The 24,628-nt window shown below is 38.8% G+C and overlaps 1 protein-coding gene across 5 annotated transcripts in view; it reads left to right on the top strand.

Moving 5' to 3' along the window:
• taok2b (TAO kinase 2b) overlaps positions 1 to 24,628 on the top strand; it is a 38,624-nt gene that overhangs the window by 7,558 nt on the left and 6,438 nt on the right. For 2 of the 5 annotated variants that reach the window (XM_039657651.2, XM_039657650.2), the window contains exons 4-16: positions 1,490 to 1,591; positions 1,789 to 1,834; positions 1,960 to 2,056; positions 5,585 to 5,698; positions 5,856 to 5,947; positions 8,891 to 8,984; positions 11,278 to 11,359; positions 11,839 to 12,006; positions 13,267 to 13,473; positions 14,892 to 15,251; positions 16,107 to 16,235; positions 16,306 to 16,509; positions 19,541 to 19,780. In XM_039657651.2, coding sequence (XP_039513585.1) covers positions 1,490 to 1,591; positions 1,789 to 1,834; positions 1,960 to 2,056; positions 5,585 to 5,698; positions 5,856 to 5,947; positions 8,891 to 8,984; positions 11,278 to 11,359; positions 11,839 to 12,006; positions 13,267 to 13,473; positions 14,892 to 15,251; positions 16,107 to 16,235; positions 16,306 to 16,509; positions 19,541 to 19,780 — 1,935 coding nt within the window. Of the gene's footprint in view, positions 1 to 1,489; positions 1,592 to 1,788; positions 1,835 to 1,959; positions 2,057 to 5,584; positions 5,699 to 5,855; positions 5,948 to 8,890; positions 8,985 to 11,277; positions 11,360 to 11,838; positions 12,007 to 13,266; positions 13,474 to 14,891; positions 15,252 to 15,645; positions 15,721 to 16,106; positions 16,236 to 16,305; positions 16,510 to 19,540; positions 24,446 to 24,628 lie in introns of those variants that run through there. The other 3 variants (XM_039657649.2, XM_039657646.2, XM_039657648.2) reach the window with 3 other exon arrangements.

The raw sequence follows: 24,628 nt of genomic DNA, 5'->3' as shown, positions 1-24,628 counted from the left end.
TAGCACAATGCACAGTATAAAATAAAATTCAAACTAAAATGTTTTTGACCCCACTCATGTGTACATTAAATAATAATCTAATGGCCTGCAGAAAGGTTTTAAAATTAAATGTTCTCTCATAAAAACAAAGCCGAGTGCGAACTTCTTCTCATCACACCAGCACCCTTTACACGTCTAAATTAGTTTCTTACATTTAAAAAAATTAGCATACAATAGCATAAAAAGCCTTTTTAAATGAACATGTCCATGATTAATACAAATGTACATGAAACTTAACGAAACATGTTTAGTGAATGTAGAAAATATTTAAGAGAGCATTAATTTAGTTCTATACATACATGTTCCCATATATATATTTTTTGTAATGTCACACAAGTAATAATCTCAGGGTTTACTGGGTTTTACATGATTATTTTTGTATTGGTGGTGGAATACTAAAAAATAAACATTGTCATGTGTTTATCTTTCTTCTTCTCACCGATTCCTAATGGTTAGAGGACAGTTACTTGAGTCGTCCCCTGTCGTTTCAAGGAATAGTACAACGGAGAGCGGGTCCAGTATAAACGCCTCGACCGTTTGGAGCGGTGCGCGCGCTGTTTGAGGAGACTCGCGCATACTTTCGCCTGCCTCCGCAGCGCGAGTCTCCACAGTTTATACTTGACCCGCTCGCATCCGGAGTCGTTGTCATGGCGGCGCGCATTGTTTAGAGCAGGTATAGGTGGATAAACAAGGCTTCCGTGTCCTCGCGGGTTCAGATTCACTGAAATACGTCCGCACCGCAAACATGTTGCTTCAGACAAGCATGTGCAGGTCGCGGTTTCTGCTTGCGTCATCACAACATTTCGGCCGTATTGTTTCGGTGATAAAAGTCTTTCGGCCGAAAACCGAAAATGCACTTTTGGGCCATTTTCGGCCGAAAATCTTCGGTGGCCGAATATTCGGTGCATCCCTAATGCCGATATATCGGTCTGGCTCTAGTCGAAACACAGAACTGGTTCACATGCAGGCACCGGCATCGGCTCCGAACCGGCTCTCAAAATGCTTTGGTGGAAAAGGGGTAATATTGGACATTTTTAAATCTCTCTCTTATGAGGTTACAGTTAGGATGCAGCCTGTGTAGGCTCTAGACAGGAAGGCAGTTCATAGTGTTTTTTTGTATTGACTGGTACGCCGTTCTGCTCTTTGCAAGCCCCAGCATTGCATTCAATTTATGCAAATCACACAGCATCTCTCTGGCCGAAATAGACCGTTGTGCCATTTAAACAGCGGAAACTACTCCCTTCACTGTGCTGCAGAACACTTGAACGGCAAGTGCCACGATACGCCTCATTTGCAATCTCGCCGCAATGCCACACAACATTTGCGAGAACACACTTTCGGCTGTTTCCCACAATCACGTAGATCAGAAATTTGAACTGAGGAGAGGTTAGCAGAAGTCGACGCTGAATAGTCCCTTCGTGGTTTCATTGTTCTCTTGTTCCTGCTGTAGAAATGGCAGGATATCGTCAAAGAGGTGAAGTTCCTTCAAAAGCTGCGGCACCCCAACACGGTGGAGTACAGAGGCTGCTACCTGCGCGAACACACAGCATGGGTGAGTGTTTCTGTGTGTGGGAGGGAGGGAGGCTGAACGCTTTTCAAAAGCTTGTTCAGGGAAGAGAATGTACTGACCCGCTAACACTGTTTCCAGTTACTACAATAGCGACCCTACATGCAACACTTCTCGTTTGCTGACAGGAATAAAACCTGTTTTCTCTTTTCTGTGTCTACCTGTCATTGATCTTCCTGTAGCTGGTGATGGAGTACTGTTTGGGCTCTGCCTCGGATCTGCTGGAAGGTGAGGGAGTTGTTTCAGGGAGCATGTGGATGTTTACAGCTGTTGCGGAAGTGTAAAACGTCACTGGTCAAGAAGTTTGCAGAAACTAAAAACAGGATCCCACTTTTTTTCTTCCCCTTTCCCAGTGCACAAGAAACCACTACAGGAAGTGGAGATAGCAGCAATTACTCACGGTGCACTGCAGGGCTTGGTATACCTCCACTCGCACAACATGATTCACAGGTACAGAGCAGCTCGAGTCTTTTTTTTTTTTTATAGCATCAAGCAAATCAGGGGTGTGCGATGTGTATTGTCTACAACAAGGACCTTTGTCCTTCAGCGTTTAGCTCCAGCCCCAGTTCAAAACACCTGAACCAGTTAATCAAGGTCTTATTGGGCACATGCCTTCCAGGGTCGAGTTTGGACTCCCCTGGTATACGATAAATATATAAATGCTGTTTTAAGGATGTGGAAGCTGTCATATCTAGCATGTCACTCACTTTACAAAAAACAAACACACACACACCTCGAGTGCACACTTTCACTGCGTTATGTCGCCTAGTTAGTAGATTGACTCCAAAATTCAACATATGGGGGACTAAAAAGAGTTTTTCTTAAATTTCTATATGATATTGTTGAGCAGTATCAGGGACGTGCACAGGGGGGTTGCTCAGGTTGCCCGGGCAACTGCCCATATGCCCTTCTCGACTCAGGTTGCCCTTCCGAGGAAAAAAAAAATCGTACAATGGATGTAGAATTTCACGTAGGCCTAGACAAAAAAATAATATAAAAATCGCAAAGCCTCATTCACTTCCATTCGGGCACTGAAAGGGAAAGTCAAACTGTTTACGTGGCTGCAGTGCTGCACGCGACCATAGACTGCACGCGACCGGTGTGTATGGTAAGGCACCGCAAATTACTCAGGCCGCGTCTCCATCTCGTGTCGCGCGCTAATTAATGTGTACGAAGTCCATGACAAAATGAAGCGAAACTATCCTTCTCGTCACGAAAAGAGGAAGAAGAAAAACATGAGAGTGAATTGCGGGAACAGCAGTCAGGTAAACTTGTGTTCTCTCCTCTCTAGTTTGATGTCAGCAAAGTTTGAAGGTTTTTGGTCTTGCTAACCTATCTGGGCAGGCCAGGCAGTGCATCTCTTGCATCACTTTTTGCCTGACAAAAGTGAGTAAAATACCATTATTTATTACGTTTTGTTTTTTATAAACGACAAAGTGCAACAACAGTGTTTGTTTACTACAGCTCGGAAAACATAACCGCGTCGCGTGTGTTGCGTTCATATGCGCGTGCACGAAATGAAACTCGCATTTTTCAAGCAGAAATGTGGAGACCAGAAATACTGTACAATACGTGAATGATGGCACTCCCAATCAAAGTACACATTATAAAGACACTGATTATCTAGTCTCAGTGTAGTTAAAAACTCTAAACAACTGCACTAATTATGCAAGATAGAAACCAATGTATTGGCAATTTGACATTGATTGACTATTGATAGGCTATTGAATTTAAAATGATGATTAGCTGGACATTCTGGTCAATATGAATGCAAATCCCTCAGTAAATAACAATAAATCAAGATTTGCTTCAACATGCATAAAAAAATAAATAAATAAAAATCATAGGCTACTGATTCCAAAAAATACCCAGGCTGTAGAGTGAATCAAAATTAATCCCAAAAGCCAAAGTTCAGGGTTGTACTTTATTATTTTCTTCTTATTTATGTTTACGTTAATATTCACTTGTTATCTTAACATTCTATAAAAATGCTTTATTCAGTAAATATTATTTGCTTGAACCTCATTCTGTTCTATATTGTTGTACTTATTCTTTGACTGTTTTGTTTAAAGGAGGGAGGATTGTTATTGGGCGGTATTGACTTGAGTGGCAATGGCAAATGGTTTACATGGCTCACGGCATGTCGGCATCACAGATCAGGTAGAGGGCCCCATAGCAGAATTTTGCTTAGGGCCCCAGGGGGAGGTCAGGATTGGCAAAAAAGGATTGTATTTTTTCCCGAAATCTAAGCGTTTTTTATTTTTTCGAGTTTTTCCATTCAATCCAGATTATTTCTTTTCAAATAAATAAATAAATAAATAATAATAATAATAAAAAAACAATAAACAACAATATGAGGAACTCTTTTGCTCATTTGTCTCATCTCTGACATTTTGCAATCTTTATAAAAAATAATAAGACCATAAGATGAGGCATTGCGTTTGGACATAAACACGGCCAGATAAGGCAATTTGGAAGGTGACAAATTCAACTGAATATATTCCTTCATATAGCCGTGAGGGACTGGGGGGGGGGTGCCCTTTTTTCAGGTCAGAGCAACTGCCCCTCAAAATTCCTGTGCACGTCCCTGAGCAGTATTCACAAGCAAGCATGCAGTTTATCACAAATATTAGCACTACTCGATTCGATTACAGTCGATTTTCGATTATTAAAAGTGGAATACCTAAGATTTTTGCATTCACCTACCGTATAGGATGATGTGCTGATAAAGCTGAAAGCGCAAAACTTTCTGTTTACAAGCAGAGGAAGATGAGCGCTGTACATACGCTTTTCAATTAGCGTATTTTCCGCACTATAAGGTGCACTTAAAAGCCTTTAACCTTCTCAAAAAACGTCAGTGTTCCTTATAATCCGGAGCGCCTTATATATGGATCATCATTTTATACGGTAGGGGGCGGTAAAACTCCTAAGCGGTGAGCAGCCGGTAACAAGAAGTAGACGAATGAGAACGTCCTCGTCTCAGTTCTCGCGCATGCGCCCATAAGGAAGTAATGGAATAGTGGAATAAAGTCGTTATTTATGTTTTTTTGTCGCACAAAAAGTAGTCTCGTCGCTTGATAAACTTATAATTGAGCCGCTGTAGGCACATGGAATATTTAAACCTTTTCTTTAATGACTTTATGGGCCGTCAAGAGCCAGTCCCTTAGGCAGTCTATCTAGGACTGATCCAGCTCTCAGATTCAATCAAAAATATCTTTATTTGTGTTCCGAAGATGAACGAAGGTCTTACGGGGTTGGAACAGCATGGGGGTGAGTAATTAATGACTTAATTTTCATTTTTGGGTGAACTAACCCTTTAAGGGTATAGATTTCAGACAGACTTAGTTTCAGAATGAATCGTTTGAATTAATCGCTCATTAGGACAATATGCTGCCACCTACTAGCATAATGTAAAAAGTCTTAATCATTTCAAAATATTATTTTGTAAAACCTTAATCTCGTAGCATTATTTAAGCAATTGTAAACTTAAATGCTGCTTGCTTCTGCAGTGCAAAAATAGATTTGTTTGATAGTTTTATTTGATTGTTAACTCCCTATGTTGTCTTATTCTAATTGATTAAATGAGGGAATATGAAGTGAAAGATGTAATAATGTTAGAAAAATACCTTTTTTAAAGGTAAAAATGCCCCTGGAAGTCAATTTAAGGTGGCAAATATCAGTCAGTATTGTGAATTGAACATCACACAGAGTATGAAGACTATGAAAATCTTCCGGAGTCTAAACTAACCAAGGTACCGGCACAAAAACACATTCAGCTGAATATTGTCTAATTATCGTGTTCGACAAAATCCCAGAAAATATCTTGATGTGATTCGTCAATATCGCACACCCCTAATGCAAACGCATTCTGATATATGTTCTTTATGATCCAAATCAACTAAACTCCGCAAATCATTTTGGCTGCCGCCTTCAGTTACGACATCATCTTTGAATCTTTACTGTTTCTTTCTTTTATAGGGATGTGAAAGCAGGTAACATCTTACTGACTGAGCCTGGCCAAGTCAAACTGGGAGACTTTGGCTCTGCCTCTATTGTTGCTCCTGCCAACTCCTTTGTGGGCACACCTTACTGGTACAAAAACACTTCCTATTAATCACACCTTTTATCGACAACTTAGGCAGAAATATACCCTTACGCATGAGTTAAACGTCATTTTAAATCGTATTGTTGCAAATAATGAGATCATCTGGTCCGTTACTGTTATGACAAATCTGTGCTCTGTTTGCAGGATGGCTCCAGAGGTAATCCTCGCTATGGATGAAGGGCAATATGATGGCAAGGTTGACGTGTGGTCACTCGGCATTACCTGCATAGAGCTTGGTAAGTCATGTGTGATGTGCAAGAGAACGCCTATGTGTTGTGTGTTGAAAGGGAACATGGGATCAGTGCATCTCTGCTGTGAAAATGCATGACATACTTCACATTTGTGGCTTACTGTTGCTTACCACAGACAAAATATTATAGAGGCCATATTACGTTATTTTACAAAGTCTTGGTTTTGTTTTTGGGGTCTACTATAACAGGGGTTTTCGAACTTTTTGTGTGTGTGGACCACTATTTGTAATCAAGAATTTTCACGGACCACCTCATAATACACATATGTGACCCGCTCTGGCGAGATGAGTCGGAAGTCGCAACGTTCCATTTTAAGATATGGGCCGATTATGTGGAAAAACAATGAAATAACAAAAACATTTTTTTTTGCTAACTTCAAAGAACAGACATTCAAAAATAATCTCCCAAAGTTTCGTAGTCCAGATAATTGAGTAAAGGTATTTAAATAACGATTAAAGTTGTCAAAGCTTTAAATTCGCTGAAATAAACATTGCTCTTCTCAACTCCCCTCGTCACCTCTGAGCATTTCCCGGTTATCCCCTGAAACGTTGAACTCACTGGAGGCTTCTAACCTAAGCTGTGTGAGTATTTATCTGCAAGAAGAATATATGTGAGGCTGTAACGATCGCGACACTCAGATCCACGAACCTGTGTCGCGGTGTGAGAAGACAGAATCACGACACCGACACGTCCCTTCAAGTTATCCTTCACGTCCAGACCACATCTTTAAATTACTATTAGTATTATTTTAAGTTAACATTATAAAATACGTAGACTTACACCACAAAACTAGTTAAATTATTACTAAATAGTTGTTTAAAATTGGGCAATTTCAGCGTTATGGAGGAGATCCATAATTCCCAGATAATTAAATCTTTTAATCAATTGGCCTATGTGAACCACACTGCACAAACCAAAAGTAATACTCACCGGATGAAGAAGGGTTGACTCTCCCCAGAACATAAAATCTTTATTTTATTTTCCGTGTTCGCATTTATGAGGAAAAAAACAATCCGAACGTGACCGTTCTCTGGAAGCAGCACTAAAACTTTCACAGAAACAGAAAGCAAGCACGCAAAGTCTTTCTTTAAAGTGAATTTCGTTTTAAAATAATTATCTTAATTTAAATCAATGTTTCATCAACCAATTACTAGTATTTAATAATAAGAAATAATTGCAGACAATGGATAGGCTAGGCCTAATCACGACGCGGAGACGCGTGAACTGAAGCTTGAACCGAAGTCTCATGAACCGAAAGTAAGCTATCCTAGCCTCACAGACCGGTCTACTTTTAAACACAACCATTCAAAACGAAAGAAAACAGACTGCTCTCTGCTTATTTGGGCTAATCCGTATGAAAACTGAATTTCTCTTTGACTCTTAATCTTTCTGATTTTAGAACATTTTTGTAAAAGGGACTTTTTAATTATTTATTCCAAAAAAACTTAAAAATAAGTTGAGCTTCAGCCTTGTTAAATTGCATTTATATAAATGTTAATCTATTTGGTCAAATTAAGCTATATAAAATAAATAGTTTATTCCGTAAAAAACTATGGATTTTGAAAGCTATCAAAAAAAGGGCAAAAAAACTTTAAAAGCGATTTTCTCAGGTTTTCAGTTGGAAAAAAAGGGCAGACGACCAGAATTCAAATGTGTATATCTTTACAACCATTCAAGGTATGACTTTGACCAAGGTATCATTTGAAAGCTTACAGTGTCCTCTTTCCATTAATATCAAAATCTCAATTTTTAAATTTGGGTCACTGTGACTCATTTTGCTGGATCAGGTCACATATTATGATATAACTTATTATGTAATATATATTACATATTATAATCAGGTTCATTTGAACAACAGGCTTATTTCCATAGCAATGGAGTATGAAATCTATACAGTAATGAGAACACTTGGGTATAAAACCTTTAGCGATTTTAAGGGATTATTAACGTTAATCTTCAGAGTTCTACAAGTCCTCAAAAAGTAGGCTTGAGTTTGTCCACTTAACAGCACATTCGCAAAACATTTCAGAAAAACGAGATCAAGAAACTAATGTTAACTGGAAATTAAAATAATAACAGGCCTTATTCATTCCATTTATAACCATTTCGTTTCATATAGGCCTAAACTGCCTATAAAGGCTGTCCATGTGATTTTGATAGTGAGAACATATTTGCTTCTGCCCTATAACATTACACATTTAAAAGAAAACACAGTAGGCCTAACGTTATTCCAGGTTAAAAATAAAGGTGTCAAAAGGAAAAGCCATTGGAGTCTTGAACTTATGCTCACCTAACCTGTTGCTATCCACCGATCCGATGTTGTGGTTCTGACGACACGGAGCCACTAGCCTATTTTAGTAATTTACATTTTATATAAATATAGGCCTACATATTCTTTTTACTTTTTTTAATGGGAATTTCTTGGTTAAATATTTTATCTTTTATTTTGCCTTTTCACGGACCACCTGCATTACCCTCACGGACCACTAGTGGTCCGCGGATCACAGTTTTGGAATCGCTGTACTATAACATGTTTTCATGCTTGAATGTAAAAAAAAAATCAACAGCATTATTTTACATTGTGGCAGCATTTCTCTTCCCAGTACTTCAGGAACAATCTGGGCTGCGTTTCCCAAAAGTAGATCATAGAACCATTGCCACCAATGGTCTTTCCGATCAACTTGGCTCACAATGCTTTCGAGTTTTGGGAATTAATTAAATGAGGATTATGTTGACGTGTTCATTCCCGGAGTTTCAGGGAGTTCAGAAACACTGACACTGATATAGAGAATAACTCCCGCTGGAGGGACTTTGCAGCTCTAACAGGAACATTACACACTAAAGGAAGTTGACTATGTAAAAAAGCATTATGGGTAATATACTGCCTTGCAACTAACTGCTTGCTTGTTTCTTTTTACTCTATTGTAGCAGAGAGAAAGCCTCCCTTGTTTAACATGAATGCTATGAGTGCCTTATACCACATCGCCCAGAACGAGAGCCCAGTCCTGCAGTCCAATCACTGGTAGGGAACCAGAAAACCTTCATTCACACCGTCAAAGATCTTCTTGCTTTTTATGTGTTTTCAGCAGCTCTGTATCTGAACAGGGATTGCAGAAAAGCTTTTTGCCCTATTACAGCAAACATATGCTGTTAAAATACTCTTATTTAAAATGCTAGATAATAGTATTTATATGTAAAATATTGTAGTTTATATGCAAATTATTATTGTGGGTATATTGGATACTGTAGTGACGTGGAGCCTTCAAAAAAAAAAAAAAGAGTAATTAAGTAAAGGCATCAAGATAGGGGTGGGATCCTTTTGGATACGGCCGTCTTTGTTTTGGTGATTTCAAATATCAACAGTGTTTACTAGAAATCGCTTATTGCAACTTTAACAACTACCTTACTAACTATTAGTAAACAGCAATTAGGAGTTTGAGGCAAAAATCGAGATTAATAGTGAGAATTGGACCCTAATCCAGGGTTCCCGCGGGTCCTTAAAAAGTCTTAAATTAGATATTTAAAATTTAAGGCCATTAAAAGTCTTATAAAGTCTTATTTTTAGGTATGAAAGGTCTTAAATTTTAGATGACACTTCGAATTTGTGTACGTATTCATTTTTATCTATCTTTGTGGATTTGCTTGTGCGCGTGACAATTCGCGTCACATTCGCGGTAGAATAACGTCCGTCTCCTGCACGCGAGACAGTAGAGGAGGAGAGAAGAAAGTTGGCAAATGTCAATTAAGTCGTAAGTTAATTCTTTATGTGCGTAGAGGTGTGCGATGTGTATTGTCTATTATGATATTCTATTGTTTTAACGATGGACGAGGCACTGTGAGTGTGAGCTGACTGACATTTGTCTCTCGTTTTTCACTGCGTGATGTTTGCAGTTATAGGCATGTATTTATTATCTCTATGGTTATAGTTACGTCCCCAAATTAGTTTTTGCCTTATATTTATATCATGTTGTTATATTAGAATATCACATCAGTAAGAGTGCCGTTTTCCCGTGCACAAGTGTGATATTTATGTTATATACAATAGTTAAATTAAAAATAAATTAACATTGTGAGTTAGTTTTTAGACATAACATTATCGATATTGTTTGTTTTCCCTTTATTTCGCCGACTAGAATTTCAAAATGAAACCGTAGCAGAGTCTCAATGCAACAGAAAGCGATGATTTCTTGAAGGAAATCCGCGTTTTGAACGAGTCATTTTAACGATTCAATCACTTGCTTTCTTTCCCGTTTGAACAAATCATTTGAATGAATGACTCCCTCAACTCGCTTATTAAGACAGCGATTTACCGCCGCCTACTGGCGGTTTTAGTTTCATATTAAAAGTAGAACGTTAAAATTAGAAATCATTTCACATTTAAATATTGAATATTGTTTTTTTTAAAAAACCTTATAGCTTGATTTATGCAACTGTAATGGAGTCTATATATTAATGCCACTTCTAAGGCTGCTTCTGCGTCACCTCTGCACTGCAAAGATGGATTTTTGATTGAATGATTTAATTTGACTGCTAACAGTGGTACTGTATAATTATTGTGTAATTAAATATTATTGTATAAATAAGTATAATTACTGTATATACGTGGTGCATAACTCTAAATAAGTTTAGGAAATAAATCTCCATAAATAGGTGAAAATGCCCCTGGAAATCAATTTAAGGTGGCAAATATTGCATATTAATGAATAATTTCTGTCACTGCTGTGAACTGACCACTGCATGGAATATGAAAAATATAAATATCTCCGCGAGTCTGCTGTCAACAACAGGCCTAAACCAGCCATGCACCAGCACAAAAACACAATCAGTAAAATATCAACTAATTATTGTTGATAATAATTAGTTGACATTTCACTGATTGTGTTTTTGTTTTGTGTTTATCAACCAAACGTTGAAAATATCGAGATATATTTTTGTCAATATCGCACACCCCTAATGTATGGTATTAATTTTGATTTCTTCAGGTCTTAAAAAGGTCTTAAAAAGTCTTAGATTTTACTTTAAAAAGTGTGCAGGAACCCTGTAATCTAAAGAATAACCCATATTATATAAAATATTTGGGCATTTACATGTGTAGCTGTATCTGTGTGATGTGCAAAGCTCTGCAGAGAGCAGGCACGTAAATGTTTATGACTGTTAGATCGCAGTCCACAGATACCGCAGGTACCGAATTGAATGCTTGATGCCTAAAGTGTTAACACTATTCACTTGTACCAAGTAGCTCTAAGAGGACGTGCCTTTTGAATTGCGCTACTTTCAACTTGCTAATTTGCATATTGTGTTTCCCAACCTCTCAGGTCAGATTATTTCCGTAACTTCGTAGACTCGTGTCTGCAGAAGATTGCCCAGGACAGACCTACCTCTGATGTGCTGCTTAAAGTAAACGTCTTTTGAGGATCTTTAAGCCTCTTATTGTTACACTTTCTGAGCATGATGCATCCCAGATCCCAAGCCCCTCCCCTTCCGATGGACCACCATGGGACCTTATTTCAGAAAAGTATTATATAGTAATCAATTTTGATCTTGTTTGAATTGTGCTCTGAATTACACATATGATGTTTGTCAATTTAAAAGATTTACAGAGCGTCGGCCGTTTTCAGATGGCTAAAAACGCTTTGATGGACACATGGCCTCTTCTGTTTCATGACAAACTGCGACTTTCTTGACTTTCAGAGTTCCCTTTTAAATTGACAAACATCATGTGTGTAATTCAGAGCACAGTTCAGACGGAATAAAGTTAATTTGTCTCACGCCGTTGGCTCTCATACATATTTTTTTAACGAAATAAGGTCCCATGAGCCGGAAGCGGAGGGGAGGGACTTGGGCTCTCTGTAAACCTCTCTGCTTTGTTCCTCCAGCATCACTTCCTGTGCCGTGAGCGTCCAGTGACAGCAGTGATGGATCTGATAGCACGCACTAAAGACGCTGTGAGGGAGTTAGATAACTTGCAATACCGAAAGATGAAGAAGATCCTCTTCCATGAAACACATAACGGGCCTGCTACCGAGGGGACGGAGGAGGAAGAGGTGGGAGAACCTTTCAACTTGTCTGGTTGTCAAAAAAATAAAAGTTTCAGAATCCCTCCCATTTGAAAGAGTCAGTTCATCTGTTTACTCTGCAGTAGAAGAGCTATATTTGGAAACATCAAATGTGGAGAGTACAATAAACATGTCAGCCTGGGTGCCGAACTCTTATCCAATTATTAGATCATGAAACCAAAGAAATTCAACAATAGACACACACAATTTAGGGTTTGTTAAATTGTTTTGTCTATTCTCTTGCGTTTCAGACGTTTTTCAGCTCATGTTTCAAACGTTGGAGTCTTTTGTTACGTTGTTTGTGACGCAATGTCAAATTTGCTCTTTGATTTAGCTAGCCGTAAAGTCAATATGAACTTGAGAATTATCTTAATTTCCCTGGGAGCCCGCTGTTGTAAAGAGCTTTGTAGTGTGTAATGACTTGCTTTGGCTCTGGAATGGCTTTTCTTTTTGTTTTGTTTTTTTGTATTTTTCAACATTTGTTATCGAGACCACTTTTCACGATCTAATCAATCAATGGACATTTTCTTTGTCCGTAATGATGAAAAACGGGTTATGAACACACTATAGGTGTGAATCATATCTTTCCTCAAGATTTGATTGCTATTCAATTCAATTTCAATTCAATTTATTGATGGATAGCCCCTTGAGATACAACATCTAATTTTCAAGAGGGTCCAATACGTAAAACTTAAAACAACACAAACAACAACAAAAAAGATGACTTTAGTATGTATCAATTCGTTTCTCCCTATTCAGGGAGCAACGAATAGATGCATCAGATCTTGTCATCCAGTTTCTTTTATTAATAATACACGTGTAACATTTTTTTAACAACTATTTTCAAACAAAAGAGCATGTCAAATTACAAGACAACCTGTCTTTTTAGACTTTTTAAGTAATATGTAAACAAAACAATTTGCTAAGAAACTTTTAATTCATACTCAAGAGTTCTTAATTTACAACGAAACATTACAACATATTTAATTACATTTTTAAAAAAAGTCTTTAGTTTTAATGCATCAGTGCAGAGTCCTTCATATCAGCATTGGGATGAAAACGATTATATTCCACAGCTCTAGAACACTCATTATGGTGTTTTTTAATCTAACTAACCCTTTAACAGGATTGATCTGGTTTCCATGTTTTTTCTTTTGCAAATGGCATTTCCGGATTGGTTTTAAAAATGTAACCATCACCTGCTGGTATCGTAGTTTCTGTTTTTAAATCCAGTCTTGTGTTTTGCAGGATGTAGAGCAGTATATGTTGCGGACAGGCACGGTGAACAGCATGGAGAGCTCCCATTCGCTGCCGTCTATGTCGATAAGTGCCAGCTCCCAGAGTTCTTCAGTGAACAGCCTTGCAGATGGTTCGGATGACAGTGGAGAGATGGCTATGATGCAGGAGGGCGAACATACAGTGACCTCCAACAGCTCGGTGCTGCACAAACCTCTGGTACGTGTCCATGGCTTTGTTTGAGCTGCTTGTGGTGAAGCAACTTAAAATAAAACTAAATCAAAGCTTTTGATAATTCTTTTATACTTTTATTCCAAGTCTGCATTTATTTGATCAAAAATGATAATTAGCATTTATTATTGGTCCTCAATTTTTTCATAATGGTTCTTATCAATGTTGAAAACATTGCAGCTTAATGTTTTTGTGGAAAACATGATTAATGTTTCAAGATTCTTAGAAAGTTCAAAAGAACAGCATTTATTTGAAATAGAAATCTTTTGTTACATTATGTCTTCACCGATCAATTTAATTATTTAATTACTTCAAAGTTTTTAGTGGTAGTGTTATCATGGTTTTGTACGGAAGCCCTGAATCATAAACATAAAAAATAAAATAAAAATCTAGCATTTCGAGATTAAAGTCGAAACATTTTGAGATTAAAGTCAGAACATTTCAAGATTGAAGTCGAACATTTCGAGATTGAAGTCGGCGCATTTCGAGATTGAAGTCGGCGCATTTCGAGATTGAAGTCGGCGCATTTCGAGATTGAAGTCGGCGCATTTCGAGATTGAAGTCGGCGCATTTCGAGATTGAAGTCGGCGCATTTCGAGATTGAAGTCGGCGCATTTCGACATTGAAGTCGGCGCATTTCGAGATTGAAGTCGGCGCATTTCGAGATTGAAGTCGGCGCATTTCGAGATTGAAGTCGGCGCATTTCGATATTGAAGTCGGCGCATTTCGAGATTGAAGTCGGCGCATTTCGATATTGAAGTCGGCGCATTTCGATATTGAAGTCGGCGCATTTCGAGATTGAAGTCGGCGCATTTCGAGATTGAAGTCGGCGCATTTCGAGATTGAAGTCGGCGCATTTCGAGATTGAAGTCGGCGCATTTCGAGATTGAAGTCGGCGCATTTCGAGATTGAAGTCGGCGCATTTCGAGATTGAAGTCGGCGCATTTCGAGATTGAAGTCGGCGCATTTCGAGATTGAAGTCGGCGCATTTCGAGATTGAAGTCGGAACCATTTCGAGATTGAAGTCGGAACCATTTCGAGATTGAAGTCGGAACATTTCGAGATGTTTCTACTTTAATCTCTCGAAATGTTTCGACTTTAATTGTGAAATTCTAGAATTATTATTTTTTTTTTTCAGATTTTTTTTTTTTTATGTTGTGGTTCAGGGCTTCGGTAATTCAGCTTTGAATCACTGGAATAAATTTCATTTTTAAATATATTCAAATAGACAGTTATTTTAAATAATTTTGATAATAATTTTTACCAATATTCCTGTTTTTACTGTATTTTTAGACTTTTTAAAAACAAACATTTTTTTATACTAAACTTTTATACAGGTAGTCTATGCATGTGTGTATAAATATTTATTTTCGTGATTCTTCCTTCATTTGTTCAATACCACACAGATCCATGATAACATCTATGACGACCCGTACCAGCCGGAGGTGGAGTCCCAGCCCCAGGGCCCCTCTGGTGGTCGCAGACGTCGAGGACGGGACCACTTCGCCACAATCCGCACCGCCTCGTTGGTGACCCGTCAGATCCAGGAGCACGAGCAGGGCTCCGCGCTGAGAGAGCAGATGTCCGGATACAAACGCATGAGGCGGCAGCATCAGAAACAGCTGATGGCTCTGGAGAACAAGCTGAAGGCCGAGATGGACGAACATCAGCTCAGGCTTGACAAAGAACTGGAGACGCAGAGAAACAACTTCGGCAGTGAAGCAGACAAGCTTGGCAAGAAGCACCAGGTCTTCCTGGAGAAAGAGGTGAGTGGCTTTTCTTTATAAATCCCACCTCCTGACCTCTAATCAACCAGTATAAATGGCAAGCAAAATGACCCATGTGTTTTGTTATCTGTGTTATATGATTTCTTCTTGTGTCGTCAACATTTTCAGTTCTTTATTTAACAGGATTGAATAACTCAGTGGCGGGAAGAAGTTTTAAGATTCCTTCTTCAAAGTTTTAATTTTATGTAGCTAATATGATATGTTGAGGGGTGGTACAGGGTTTCATCCGATAAGAAGTGTACACAACCTCATATAGAAATGCTACGAGAGAATAACCAGTCCAAATTTAGGATCCTTCCGGAACACATGAGACTTTCCCCCATCCTTGACTTGTTGGCCCAACTGTAAACCCACTGACCTTTCTCCCCTAAAGGAGCAACCTACCATCTCTGCCTTGAACACCTTCTGGGTGGTGGCAAAAACAGATGTGACCATACAAAGAGAGATAGTGAGTGAAAGTCAGGCTGAGAGCCATTTTATTCTGCCAATCTGCCCATTTTAAATGTCATGAGACAACAGGTTTTATATGGCAAACTCTGAAAAACTTATTTTGCATCACAAGTAAATAAATAAAATAAAATATTTTTTTAGCTGATGTTCAGAAGTACATTATCAAAGAATCTTTTGATAGTGTTTTTTGTACATTTTGTTGTCTTTTTGTCTCCATCTTTTTAAAAAAGATTTTTTTTTTTTGTAAAAGAAAATTTTCTTTTTTTAAAACAATATATTTTTAATTTTATAAAGTGTATTTTTAGTTTGTTGAATGTTGAATCTGTATCTACCATCGGTGATATGACAATGAATTTAAATACATCTTTTGTTTTCTCCTCGTAGACTAAGGGCGCTCTCACAGAAGAGAAGAAGTTTCAGCAGCATATCTTGGGCCAGCAGAAGAAGGAGTTGACCAGCTTGCTCGAGTCTCAGAAACGCCAGTACCGGCAGCGAAAAGAGCAACTTAAAGAGGTACGTCAGAATCTGATTTGGCTGTGGATTTGCTCAGATGTAGTGTTGAGTATTTTCGCCCCTTGTGCAGGAGCTCAATGAGAACCAGTCCACGCCGAAGCGCGAGAAGCAGGAGTGGCTGGTTCAGCAGAAGGAGTGTCTCCAGCAGATCCAGGCAGAGGAAGAGGCAGGGTTACTGCGCAGACAGAGGCAATATTACGAGTTGCAGTGTCGCCAATACAAGAGGAAGATGCTGCTATCTCGCCACAACATGGAGCAAGACCTGCTCAGAGAGGTACTAGCGGAAAAAAATTATATTTGATCATTCTTAAAGGATTAGTTCACTTTTGAAAAAACTTTTGCTGATAATTTACTCACCCCCATGTCATCCAAGATGTGCATGTCTTTCTTTCCTCAGTCGAAAAGAAATTAAGGTTTTTGATGAAAACATTCCAGGATTTTTCTCCATATAATGGACTTCAATGGGAACCGGATGGTTCAGGTCCAAAAGATAGTGTTAATAACAGTTTCAGATGCAGCTTCAAATGTCTTTAAACGACACCAGACGATGAATAAGGGTCTTATCATGCGAAACGATCGGTTATTTCAAAGCTTATTCCAAAAATGTAACTTTTCTAAGGACAAATGCTAGCCTTGTAATATATTGTGAGGCGCGTTTGCAACGTCACGTAATACGTAATTACGTTCAAAAGGTCACGGGCGACGTAGCCGGAAGTACAGAATCAAAATCGTCCGACATCGATGTTTTACCTTTTAATTCCTTTTTTGTAAACGGCGTTTGAGTTAGTTTTCACGTTCAACCTATGCGTTCAACTTGTAAACACTCTGACTCTGTAGTTCTGGCTACGTCGCCCGTGACCTTTTGAACGTAATTACGTACTACGTGACGTTGCAAACGCGCCTCACAGAATGGAGAAAGGCTAGCATTTGTCCTTAGAAAAGTTACATTTTTGGAATAAGCTTTGAAATAACCGATCGTTTCGGATGATAAGACCCTTATTCATCGTCTGGTGTCGTTTAAAGACATTTGAAGCTGCATCTGTAACTGTTATTAACACTATCCTTTGGACCTGAACCATCCGGTTCCCATTGAAGTCCATTATATGGAGAAAAGTCCTGGAATGTTTTCATCAAAAACCTTAATTTCTTTTCGACTGAGGAAAGGAAGACATGGACATCTTGGATGACATGGGGGTGAGTAAATTATCAGCAAAAGTTTTTTCAAAAGTGAACTAATCCTTTAAGTATCGGCATTATTAGTTGTTTTTAATTAGTTTGTTATTATTAATTTGCATGACTCTACTGTGACACAGCTTGTGTTTCAGATAGCTGCTTATTCACAAAGGACAAACTGGTTTATTTGGTTATGTTGGCAGTCAGATGCAGTTTTTACAATGGATTTTGTGAGGCTGTGGTGGATGGTAAAAACCCTGGAAGAAACTTTTGAATATTTTCAATTTAATTGCATCAATCTAATGCCTCTGAAAAGAAACAGCACCAACCACTTATGAGTAACCAGATTAGGATTTTTAATTATTATTATCATCTCTAAGGAATATATTGCTAGTGTAATACAATTGCATTGTAAAATAAAATATAAATATTTGATGATTGGTATATAAATTACTATACTACACACTACAGCAGTAAAATTACAAAACTTCATTTCTTCACTTGAAAGAGTAACTGTTATTTTGGCAAATGTGAAAATAAAGCGAAACTGGCACACACGGCATTCCTAAATCAGTCCTTCCTGAAAAAGTTTTTTTTTTGTGATCGTTTCGAGCAAAAATCCTGGATTTTGCGGCCCTTTTAAAAAAAAAATGCAACGGAATTTGCAGGATATTTATGCAATGAAATTGCGGGAACTTGCAAAAACTGCGTTTGATGAAAAAGAGAAAAAAGTGACCCCCAAGCACACCCTGTTCTCACTAGGCTACTACCTTAATGTAAAAGAGTCATTTCTTATTACTTCCTATGATAAGCAAGCACATACATCACAGAAAGTGCTGGAATATTTAAGTTCTCATCTTGTTTTATTTCAGACCTTAATAAACGCATCAAACTCACAAAACATTGAGTTAAACAAGTTATAAAAGGAATATGCTACAACTTCTATAAAAATGAATAAATAAAATATTAAAAAAACAAAGTGCGCTTCTGTTTTACAGCTTTTCGTTGATGGTCACGTTGCGTAATTGCGTCACTTCATAGCGTTCCCATGGCAACGGAGAAATGGCTGCACTTGTGTGAACTTTTTTGCAACGAAAAATGCAAGGATTATGAAATCATGCAAGCCTTGCATATTTTGCAAGGAAATCAGCAGTTTATGTGGCGAATTTGAAAAAAGCGGCACCTGCATAAATATGCGGACTTTGGCTGATTATGCACTAAATCTTACGAACGCATAATCACGTTTTTCTGGAGGGACTGATAAATGCACGTTAAACTCAGTACATCAAGAATGGAGTTCACTGCATTAAGTGTGAAGCGAGCCGCTCTAAGACGCTGCAAACACTGGATGTCCACCTCAGTCTAGGTGATTATTGGAAAACACTGCTAATAATATTAGCCTGGTTAAAACCAGACCATTCTCAGTTGTGAATTATGGTCTGGCAAAGCGTCATAGACAAATCATTTCCAGAGGGGCGTCACCAACGAACGGACGTCACCTAAAACCAATCAGAACGATGAAGGAGATGACGTATGCAGAGCGGCGGCCGGCGGGGAAATGTTGTTCTTTCCTCGGCTTTTAACAAAAAGGAAACGTTCAAATCGCTTAAAACAGACGCGATAGCTGATTCGAATGAGTGATGTTAAACATCCATTGTAATGTAGGCTAAAAATCTGCTTCAAAATCTCAGCACTGTCGTCATCGTGCAAAGTTTCTGATTGGTGCCGCGATTTCGACGGACTGGAAATGGGCTTGAAAGAGCTCTTTGCCAGACTAACTTTCAGACCAAATCTAAATTTGCCGGAAGTTGTCTGGGGTTTCCCAGGTTACCAAATATGGCCAATGTAAACAAAATTGTATTTTTTCAAATAATGAGAATGTTTTTTTTTTTTCATATAGTTTTAGCTTTAGTTAATGATGTTTAACACAGCAGCGAGTTTACAACTGCAAAATAATGTCTTCCACACAGCCAACATTTTCCAAAGGGAGCTCTTAAAAGACACCCTTCTAATGGAAACCACTAATTAAAAACCATGTGCTCGTTTATGCCTGACCACGGTTGCCTGATGCTTTTCTAACCACCATCCTCCATCTCTGCCTCCTTCCTCTCCATATGCTTGTCTCAATGTAGGACCTGAACAAGAAACAGACTTTGAAAGATCTAGAGTGCGCCATGTTGCTTCGCCATCACGAGTCGACTCAGGAGCTGGAGTTTCGGCAGCTGGGTCTGGTGCAGCGCACACGGGCCGACCTGATCCGGACGCAGCACCAGACCGAGCTCACCAACCAGATGGAGTACAATAAACGACGCGAACAAGAGCTTCGGCAAAAGCACGCCGTCGAAGTCCGGCAGCAACCCAAGAGTCTGAGAGTGAGTGACTGTGACATTACAGAGGATACAGAAGGGGAGGGGCCTCTTGGGGAGGGGGAGGGGCATGTTGAAAGGGAGGGGCTTGAAGATGAAGGGGTGGAGCCAAAGGAACAGCTAGAGGATGAAGGAAAGAGAGATGGAGAAAAGATAGATGGGGATGAGAGGCAGCCGGTAGGAGCTGTTGAAGACACAGCTGAGCGAGCCGAGAGGGAAGTAAAACTTCTTAAAGGAAATGACACTGAAGAGATATTTACTGACCAATGTGAAACGATAGACACTGAAGGAAAAGTGGAGGATGCTGCAACGTCAGCTGACAATGCAAAAGATCAAACTGGAACGTCATTAGATGAACAGCAATATGTTGAGGGCAAGATTGACGCCCATCCCAGACAAGTAGAAGGGCTCCTGTGGGATGATGCTAGCGAGTCAGAGTGCGAGGACGAGGATAGAGGTGTGGCCGACGGCTGTCCATCAGAGCTAATTCCCGCCCCTTCTTTTGAGCGCCGCCCACTAGAGCGTGACGCAGACGAACTCTCTGAGTTCTACTTTCCGGATACGTTAGAAGAGCTGGAACCTCCGCCCGTCTACACTCCTCCCTCTTCCCAACCTACCCTTCCCTCGCTCTTTTCTCACGCAATCTGCCTCGTCCTTTCGCTCTCGGCTGCCATGCAGCCATCCGTCTTCACCATTCTTTTCCTTTCCGTCTTCCTGCTATCTTTGCGCCGCTCCCCTCCTCTTCCTTCGCTCGCTTCTATCCTTCTCTCCGGTGAGCTTGCCTTTCTGGCGCTCTTCTTTTCCTATCTATTCCTGCGCTCCTGCTGCTCGCTCTCATTTTCCACATACCTTTCACTTACGTATTGGGGCTCAGGCTTGTTCAGTCTGGGTTTGTCTTTAAGCTTAGGACTTTATTACGTCCCAGTAGCCTTGATCTCTGCGTCCTTTCTCAGTTCGCCTTCGCTTTTCCTCACTTTGTACCTCGTGGTGGTCCTGGTGATCCGGCCGGCCAGGGTCTTCCTCCAAAACACTCCTCGCAAACTCAATCGCCTCTGGATGCGAGTTCTTTTTCGACTGCCAAAGCCCCTTTTCACTGTGTGCCAGTCTCTTCTGGGTGGCCTGACCGAGCGCAGCCTCTACGACATGTTCCCTAAAGCCGGACGCAACTGGGGTGGGCGACAGTCCCGAATCCCTGTGCCTTTAAATAGCCTTTTTGCACAGTATGAGGCCAAAAGCAAACACTCCGTTCTGTTGGCACGGTTCTTGCTTTTGGGACGCCGGTTTGTCCGGCGACCTCTCGGCACGTTGACAGACCTGGCTAACTCCGTGGTGTTGCGCTTAGCCAAGCGCGTACTGAAGGAACTTCCCCAGAATTACCTGAAACGGATGCAGGCCTTCGGGTTGCTGCGACGGGAGAGACCCAGCAAGCTGCCGATTCTCTTGCCTAGAGCAGTGAGGGAACAGAGGCGGAGGATGAGGGAGAGACGAGAGAAGGAGAGGAGGAGAAGGGAGGAGAGAGAGAGGATGTACAGGGAAGACGGGAGGTGGGAGAGTGTGTTGAGGAGAACCGCCTCAGGGAGGACTTTAAAAGGAAAGATAGTGCCTTGGAGATAGATTGAGATGGAAGAAGGGAGGTATGTGAGCACACACACACACACGCCATCATCCATCATTGATCATTTTACTTTCCGATCTTATGGCTGATTTATTTTGTCCGTTTGCTTACACGCACTCCTTTTTTGTACCCGGTTAAAAAGGGATAGTTCAGCCAACAATAAAAATTCTCTAATTTACTCACCCTCATGTTGTTCCAAACCCATAAATGTTAAACATTGAAGCAAAATTAAAGGAGTAGTTCACTTTTAAAAAACTTTTGCTGATAATTTACTCACCCCCATGTCATCCAAGATGTCCAAGTCTTTCTTTCTTCAGTCGAAAAGAAATCAAGGTTTTTGATGAAAACATTCCAGGATTTTTCTCCATATAATGGACTTCAATGGGAACCAGTCAGTGCAAACTGTTCAAAGGACTTGACGAATGATTCCAGACGATGAATAAGGGTCTTATCAAGCGAAACGATCACTCATTTTTTTTTTAAATAAATAAAGTGTTAGTGTTATAAGCTCAAATGCTCGCCTTGCTCTGTTCTGTGATGCGCGTTCGTGACTCTCCTGTTCGAACTCGTTCATCAAAATGAACGAAACTTTTTCGTGTCATTTGGTTCATTCATCGAGCGAAATGAACGAGTTGACTCGGGAAAAGATTCGTTCCTTTTGATGAACGTGTTCGAACAGGAGAGTCACAAACGCGCATCACAGAACAGAGCAAGGCGAGCATTTGAGCTTATAAAACTTAAACTTGGTTATTTATTTATTAAATGAGCGATCGTTTCGCTTGATAAGACCCTTATTCATCGTTTGGAATCGTTTAAAGCCCTTTGAACAGTTTGCACTGAAACTGTCTTTTGGACCTTGAATCGTTTGGTTCCCATTAAAGTCCATTATATGGAGAAAATCCTGGAATGTTTTCATCAAAAACCTTAATTTCTTTTCGACTGAAGAAAGAATGACGGGGATTTCTTGGATGACATGGGGGTGAGTAAATTATCAGCAAAAGTTTTTTTTTAAAGTGAACTACTTGAACATTTTTTAATGAAACTAGAGGTTTCTGTCTTTGAAATTCCAGGTAACCAAAACTTAGAAGGTCCAAAAGGTTATAAAGGTGTCATAAAATGTATTACCTGGACTTTCATTGGAGGGAGAGAAAGAATATCTTAATTTCTGTTATCACATGAGGGTGAGTAAATCATGGCAGAATATTTATTTTTGGTGAACTATCCCTTTCAGATGTTTTACAACTCGATCATTCATGGTCAGTCGCCAGTGAATGGAAAGCTTTATTTGATTATTGTGCTTTTTGTAAAAGTTTCTGGGTTTTATTTTTTACTCTTAAGTTATTTTATTTTCAAATAGCAAGAGCTATATGTGTTATTATGGTTATTGTTGAAGCCATGTCTGTGCAATCTTAATTTAGTTTTTTAATTTTGTTTTGAAGGGGGGGGTCTTGATTTCTACATTGAAATTGTATTATATTCCAAAACCAAAATGGCTCATAATGAAAATGACCATAGGCCTTTCAATTAAGCCATGCACGTTAAATGCTAAATTAATTTACTGTGTCTACTGTGAAAGCGGATTATAATACTGTGCTTTACACTATAGATCTCCCAAAATTGCAACACTACAAGCTTATTCTTCCAAAAGTGCAATAGAAGTTTATTGAATAAAGCGCCAACGATTTTTCCTACTTTTCAAAGAAGTCCTGGTGTATAAAAGGTTTTGTATTGAAATAGTAAAACATTGAAAACTAGCCTGCATATTGCTGCAAAATCAGTGTTTTGTGTAATTTCAAAAGCTTCAGAACAACGAAAAGCCACTAAAATATTAAGAAAGTCCTCTCACTGGAAGTTTTAGAGGCAGGACCTCAAGAATATGGCGATCATATGCCACATAATCTGGGGGTTTCCACCATCAGATGGATGAGCAATCCTAAATGCTGTTAGTTCTGATCTGCCACTTTAGCAGTGAACTTTATTGAATGTTAATGCTCATTTAAACATTAATCTCTTAACTTTAAGTAAAATATTTACTCTTCGATGTGGGTGATCTATTATAAATTCAGTATATGAGATATGCAATTTTATTTAGATTCCATTTGTATTACTAAATATGTGGGTGGTTGATGTGTTTTTTGGCACATAGTTCATATACTTGTAGTTTAGCACCCAAATTGTTTTTTTACACAACAGTGTATGAGGAAATGTGTTTGTAAACCATTGAATTTGGGAATACGTATACAGAGTTTAGAGAAATATATATTGTTATTGCACTAGAGGCAATGATCTGATCATATTTACCATGTAAACAAATGTTTTGGACATATCCTTACGAAGAAAGGTCTAGCCTGTTTAGATGAAGCGTTTATGCAAGACTTTCATAGGTTAGCCCTAGTTTTTCAATGTTTGCATGGCACTGTTATTTTATATTTATTAGTAGTCTATTACTGCATATCAAAGACTATAAGAAGCCATTTGACAATCATCTTAATGTAAGGTTTGACTAGAAGAATGCAAATTGAAAACCAAAGATTAAAGCGGAGTTGTGACATAGATTTTGGATTGATGAAAACTTTCACTGCTCAAATCAAAATATATATATATAAATGAAACACGCTGCAAAAACTCAGTCTTCATAGAAATCTTAACATTATCAAAGGGACCATTTGTTTACTGCAATGGAAATGAGACATGAGTAATGAGAAAATGCAATATAAATATTTTAAGAAAATTACATTTCTTTGCAAAAAAGGATACATTTCAGTTTTAGCCATATTTTTTTTCCAGTTTTTGAACTTGTCAATTTTGTTGTGTTGCTTATTGTTTACATATGCTATGCTCCCTTAAAAAAAAACCCCAAATCTCAAATTATGTCTTAATTATTATTTGATGAATGTTTGTGTTATTTTATGTTGCATTGCACCGTCTGTTTCAAGGCCATTATGTGTGCATTTCATCCTCATTTTGTGTGTTTGTGCATGAATGGATGTTTACTTCAAGTTTAAACAAAGATTTCTGTTATATGTTGCTGAAATAAATTCTCTATTATAATCATTGTCCTTTGGTTCATTTTATATTTTACATTATTTTAAGTATTTTTTGTCTTATTCATCATCATCTCAGTTTTATGTTTTTCCATTCATATAGCGTTGATGCTGCTGCTTTAATGTCTAAGTTATAATGAATTCTGATCATCACTTATGTTTAATTGAGGACGGTATTAGCTTATTAAGTTGTAA

Source organism: Pimephales promelas, chromosome 17 (assembly GCF_988280905.1).
Source record: "Pimephales promelas chromosome 17, fPimPro1.hap1.1, whole genome shotgun sequence".
Classification (NCBI taxonomy): Eukaryota; Metazoa; Chordata; class Actinopteri; order Cypriniformes; family Leuciscidae; genus Pimephales; species Pimephales promelas.
Note: the sequence above shows the minus strand (reverse complement) of the source record. Positions and strands in the feature narration are given on the sequence as shown.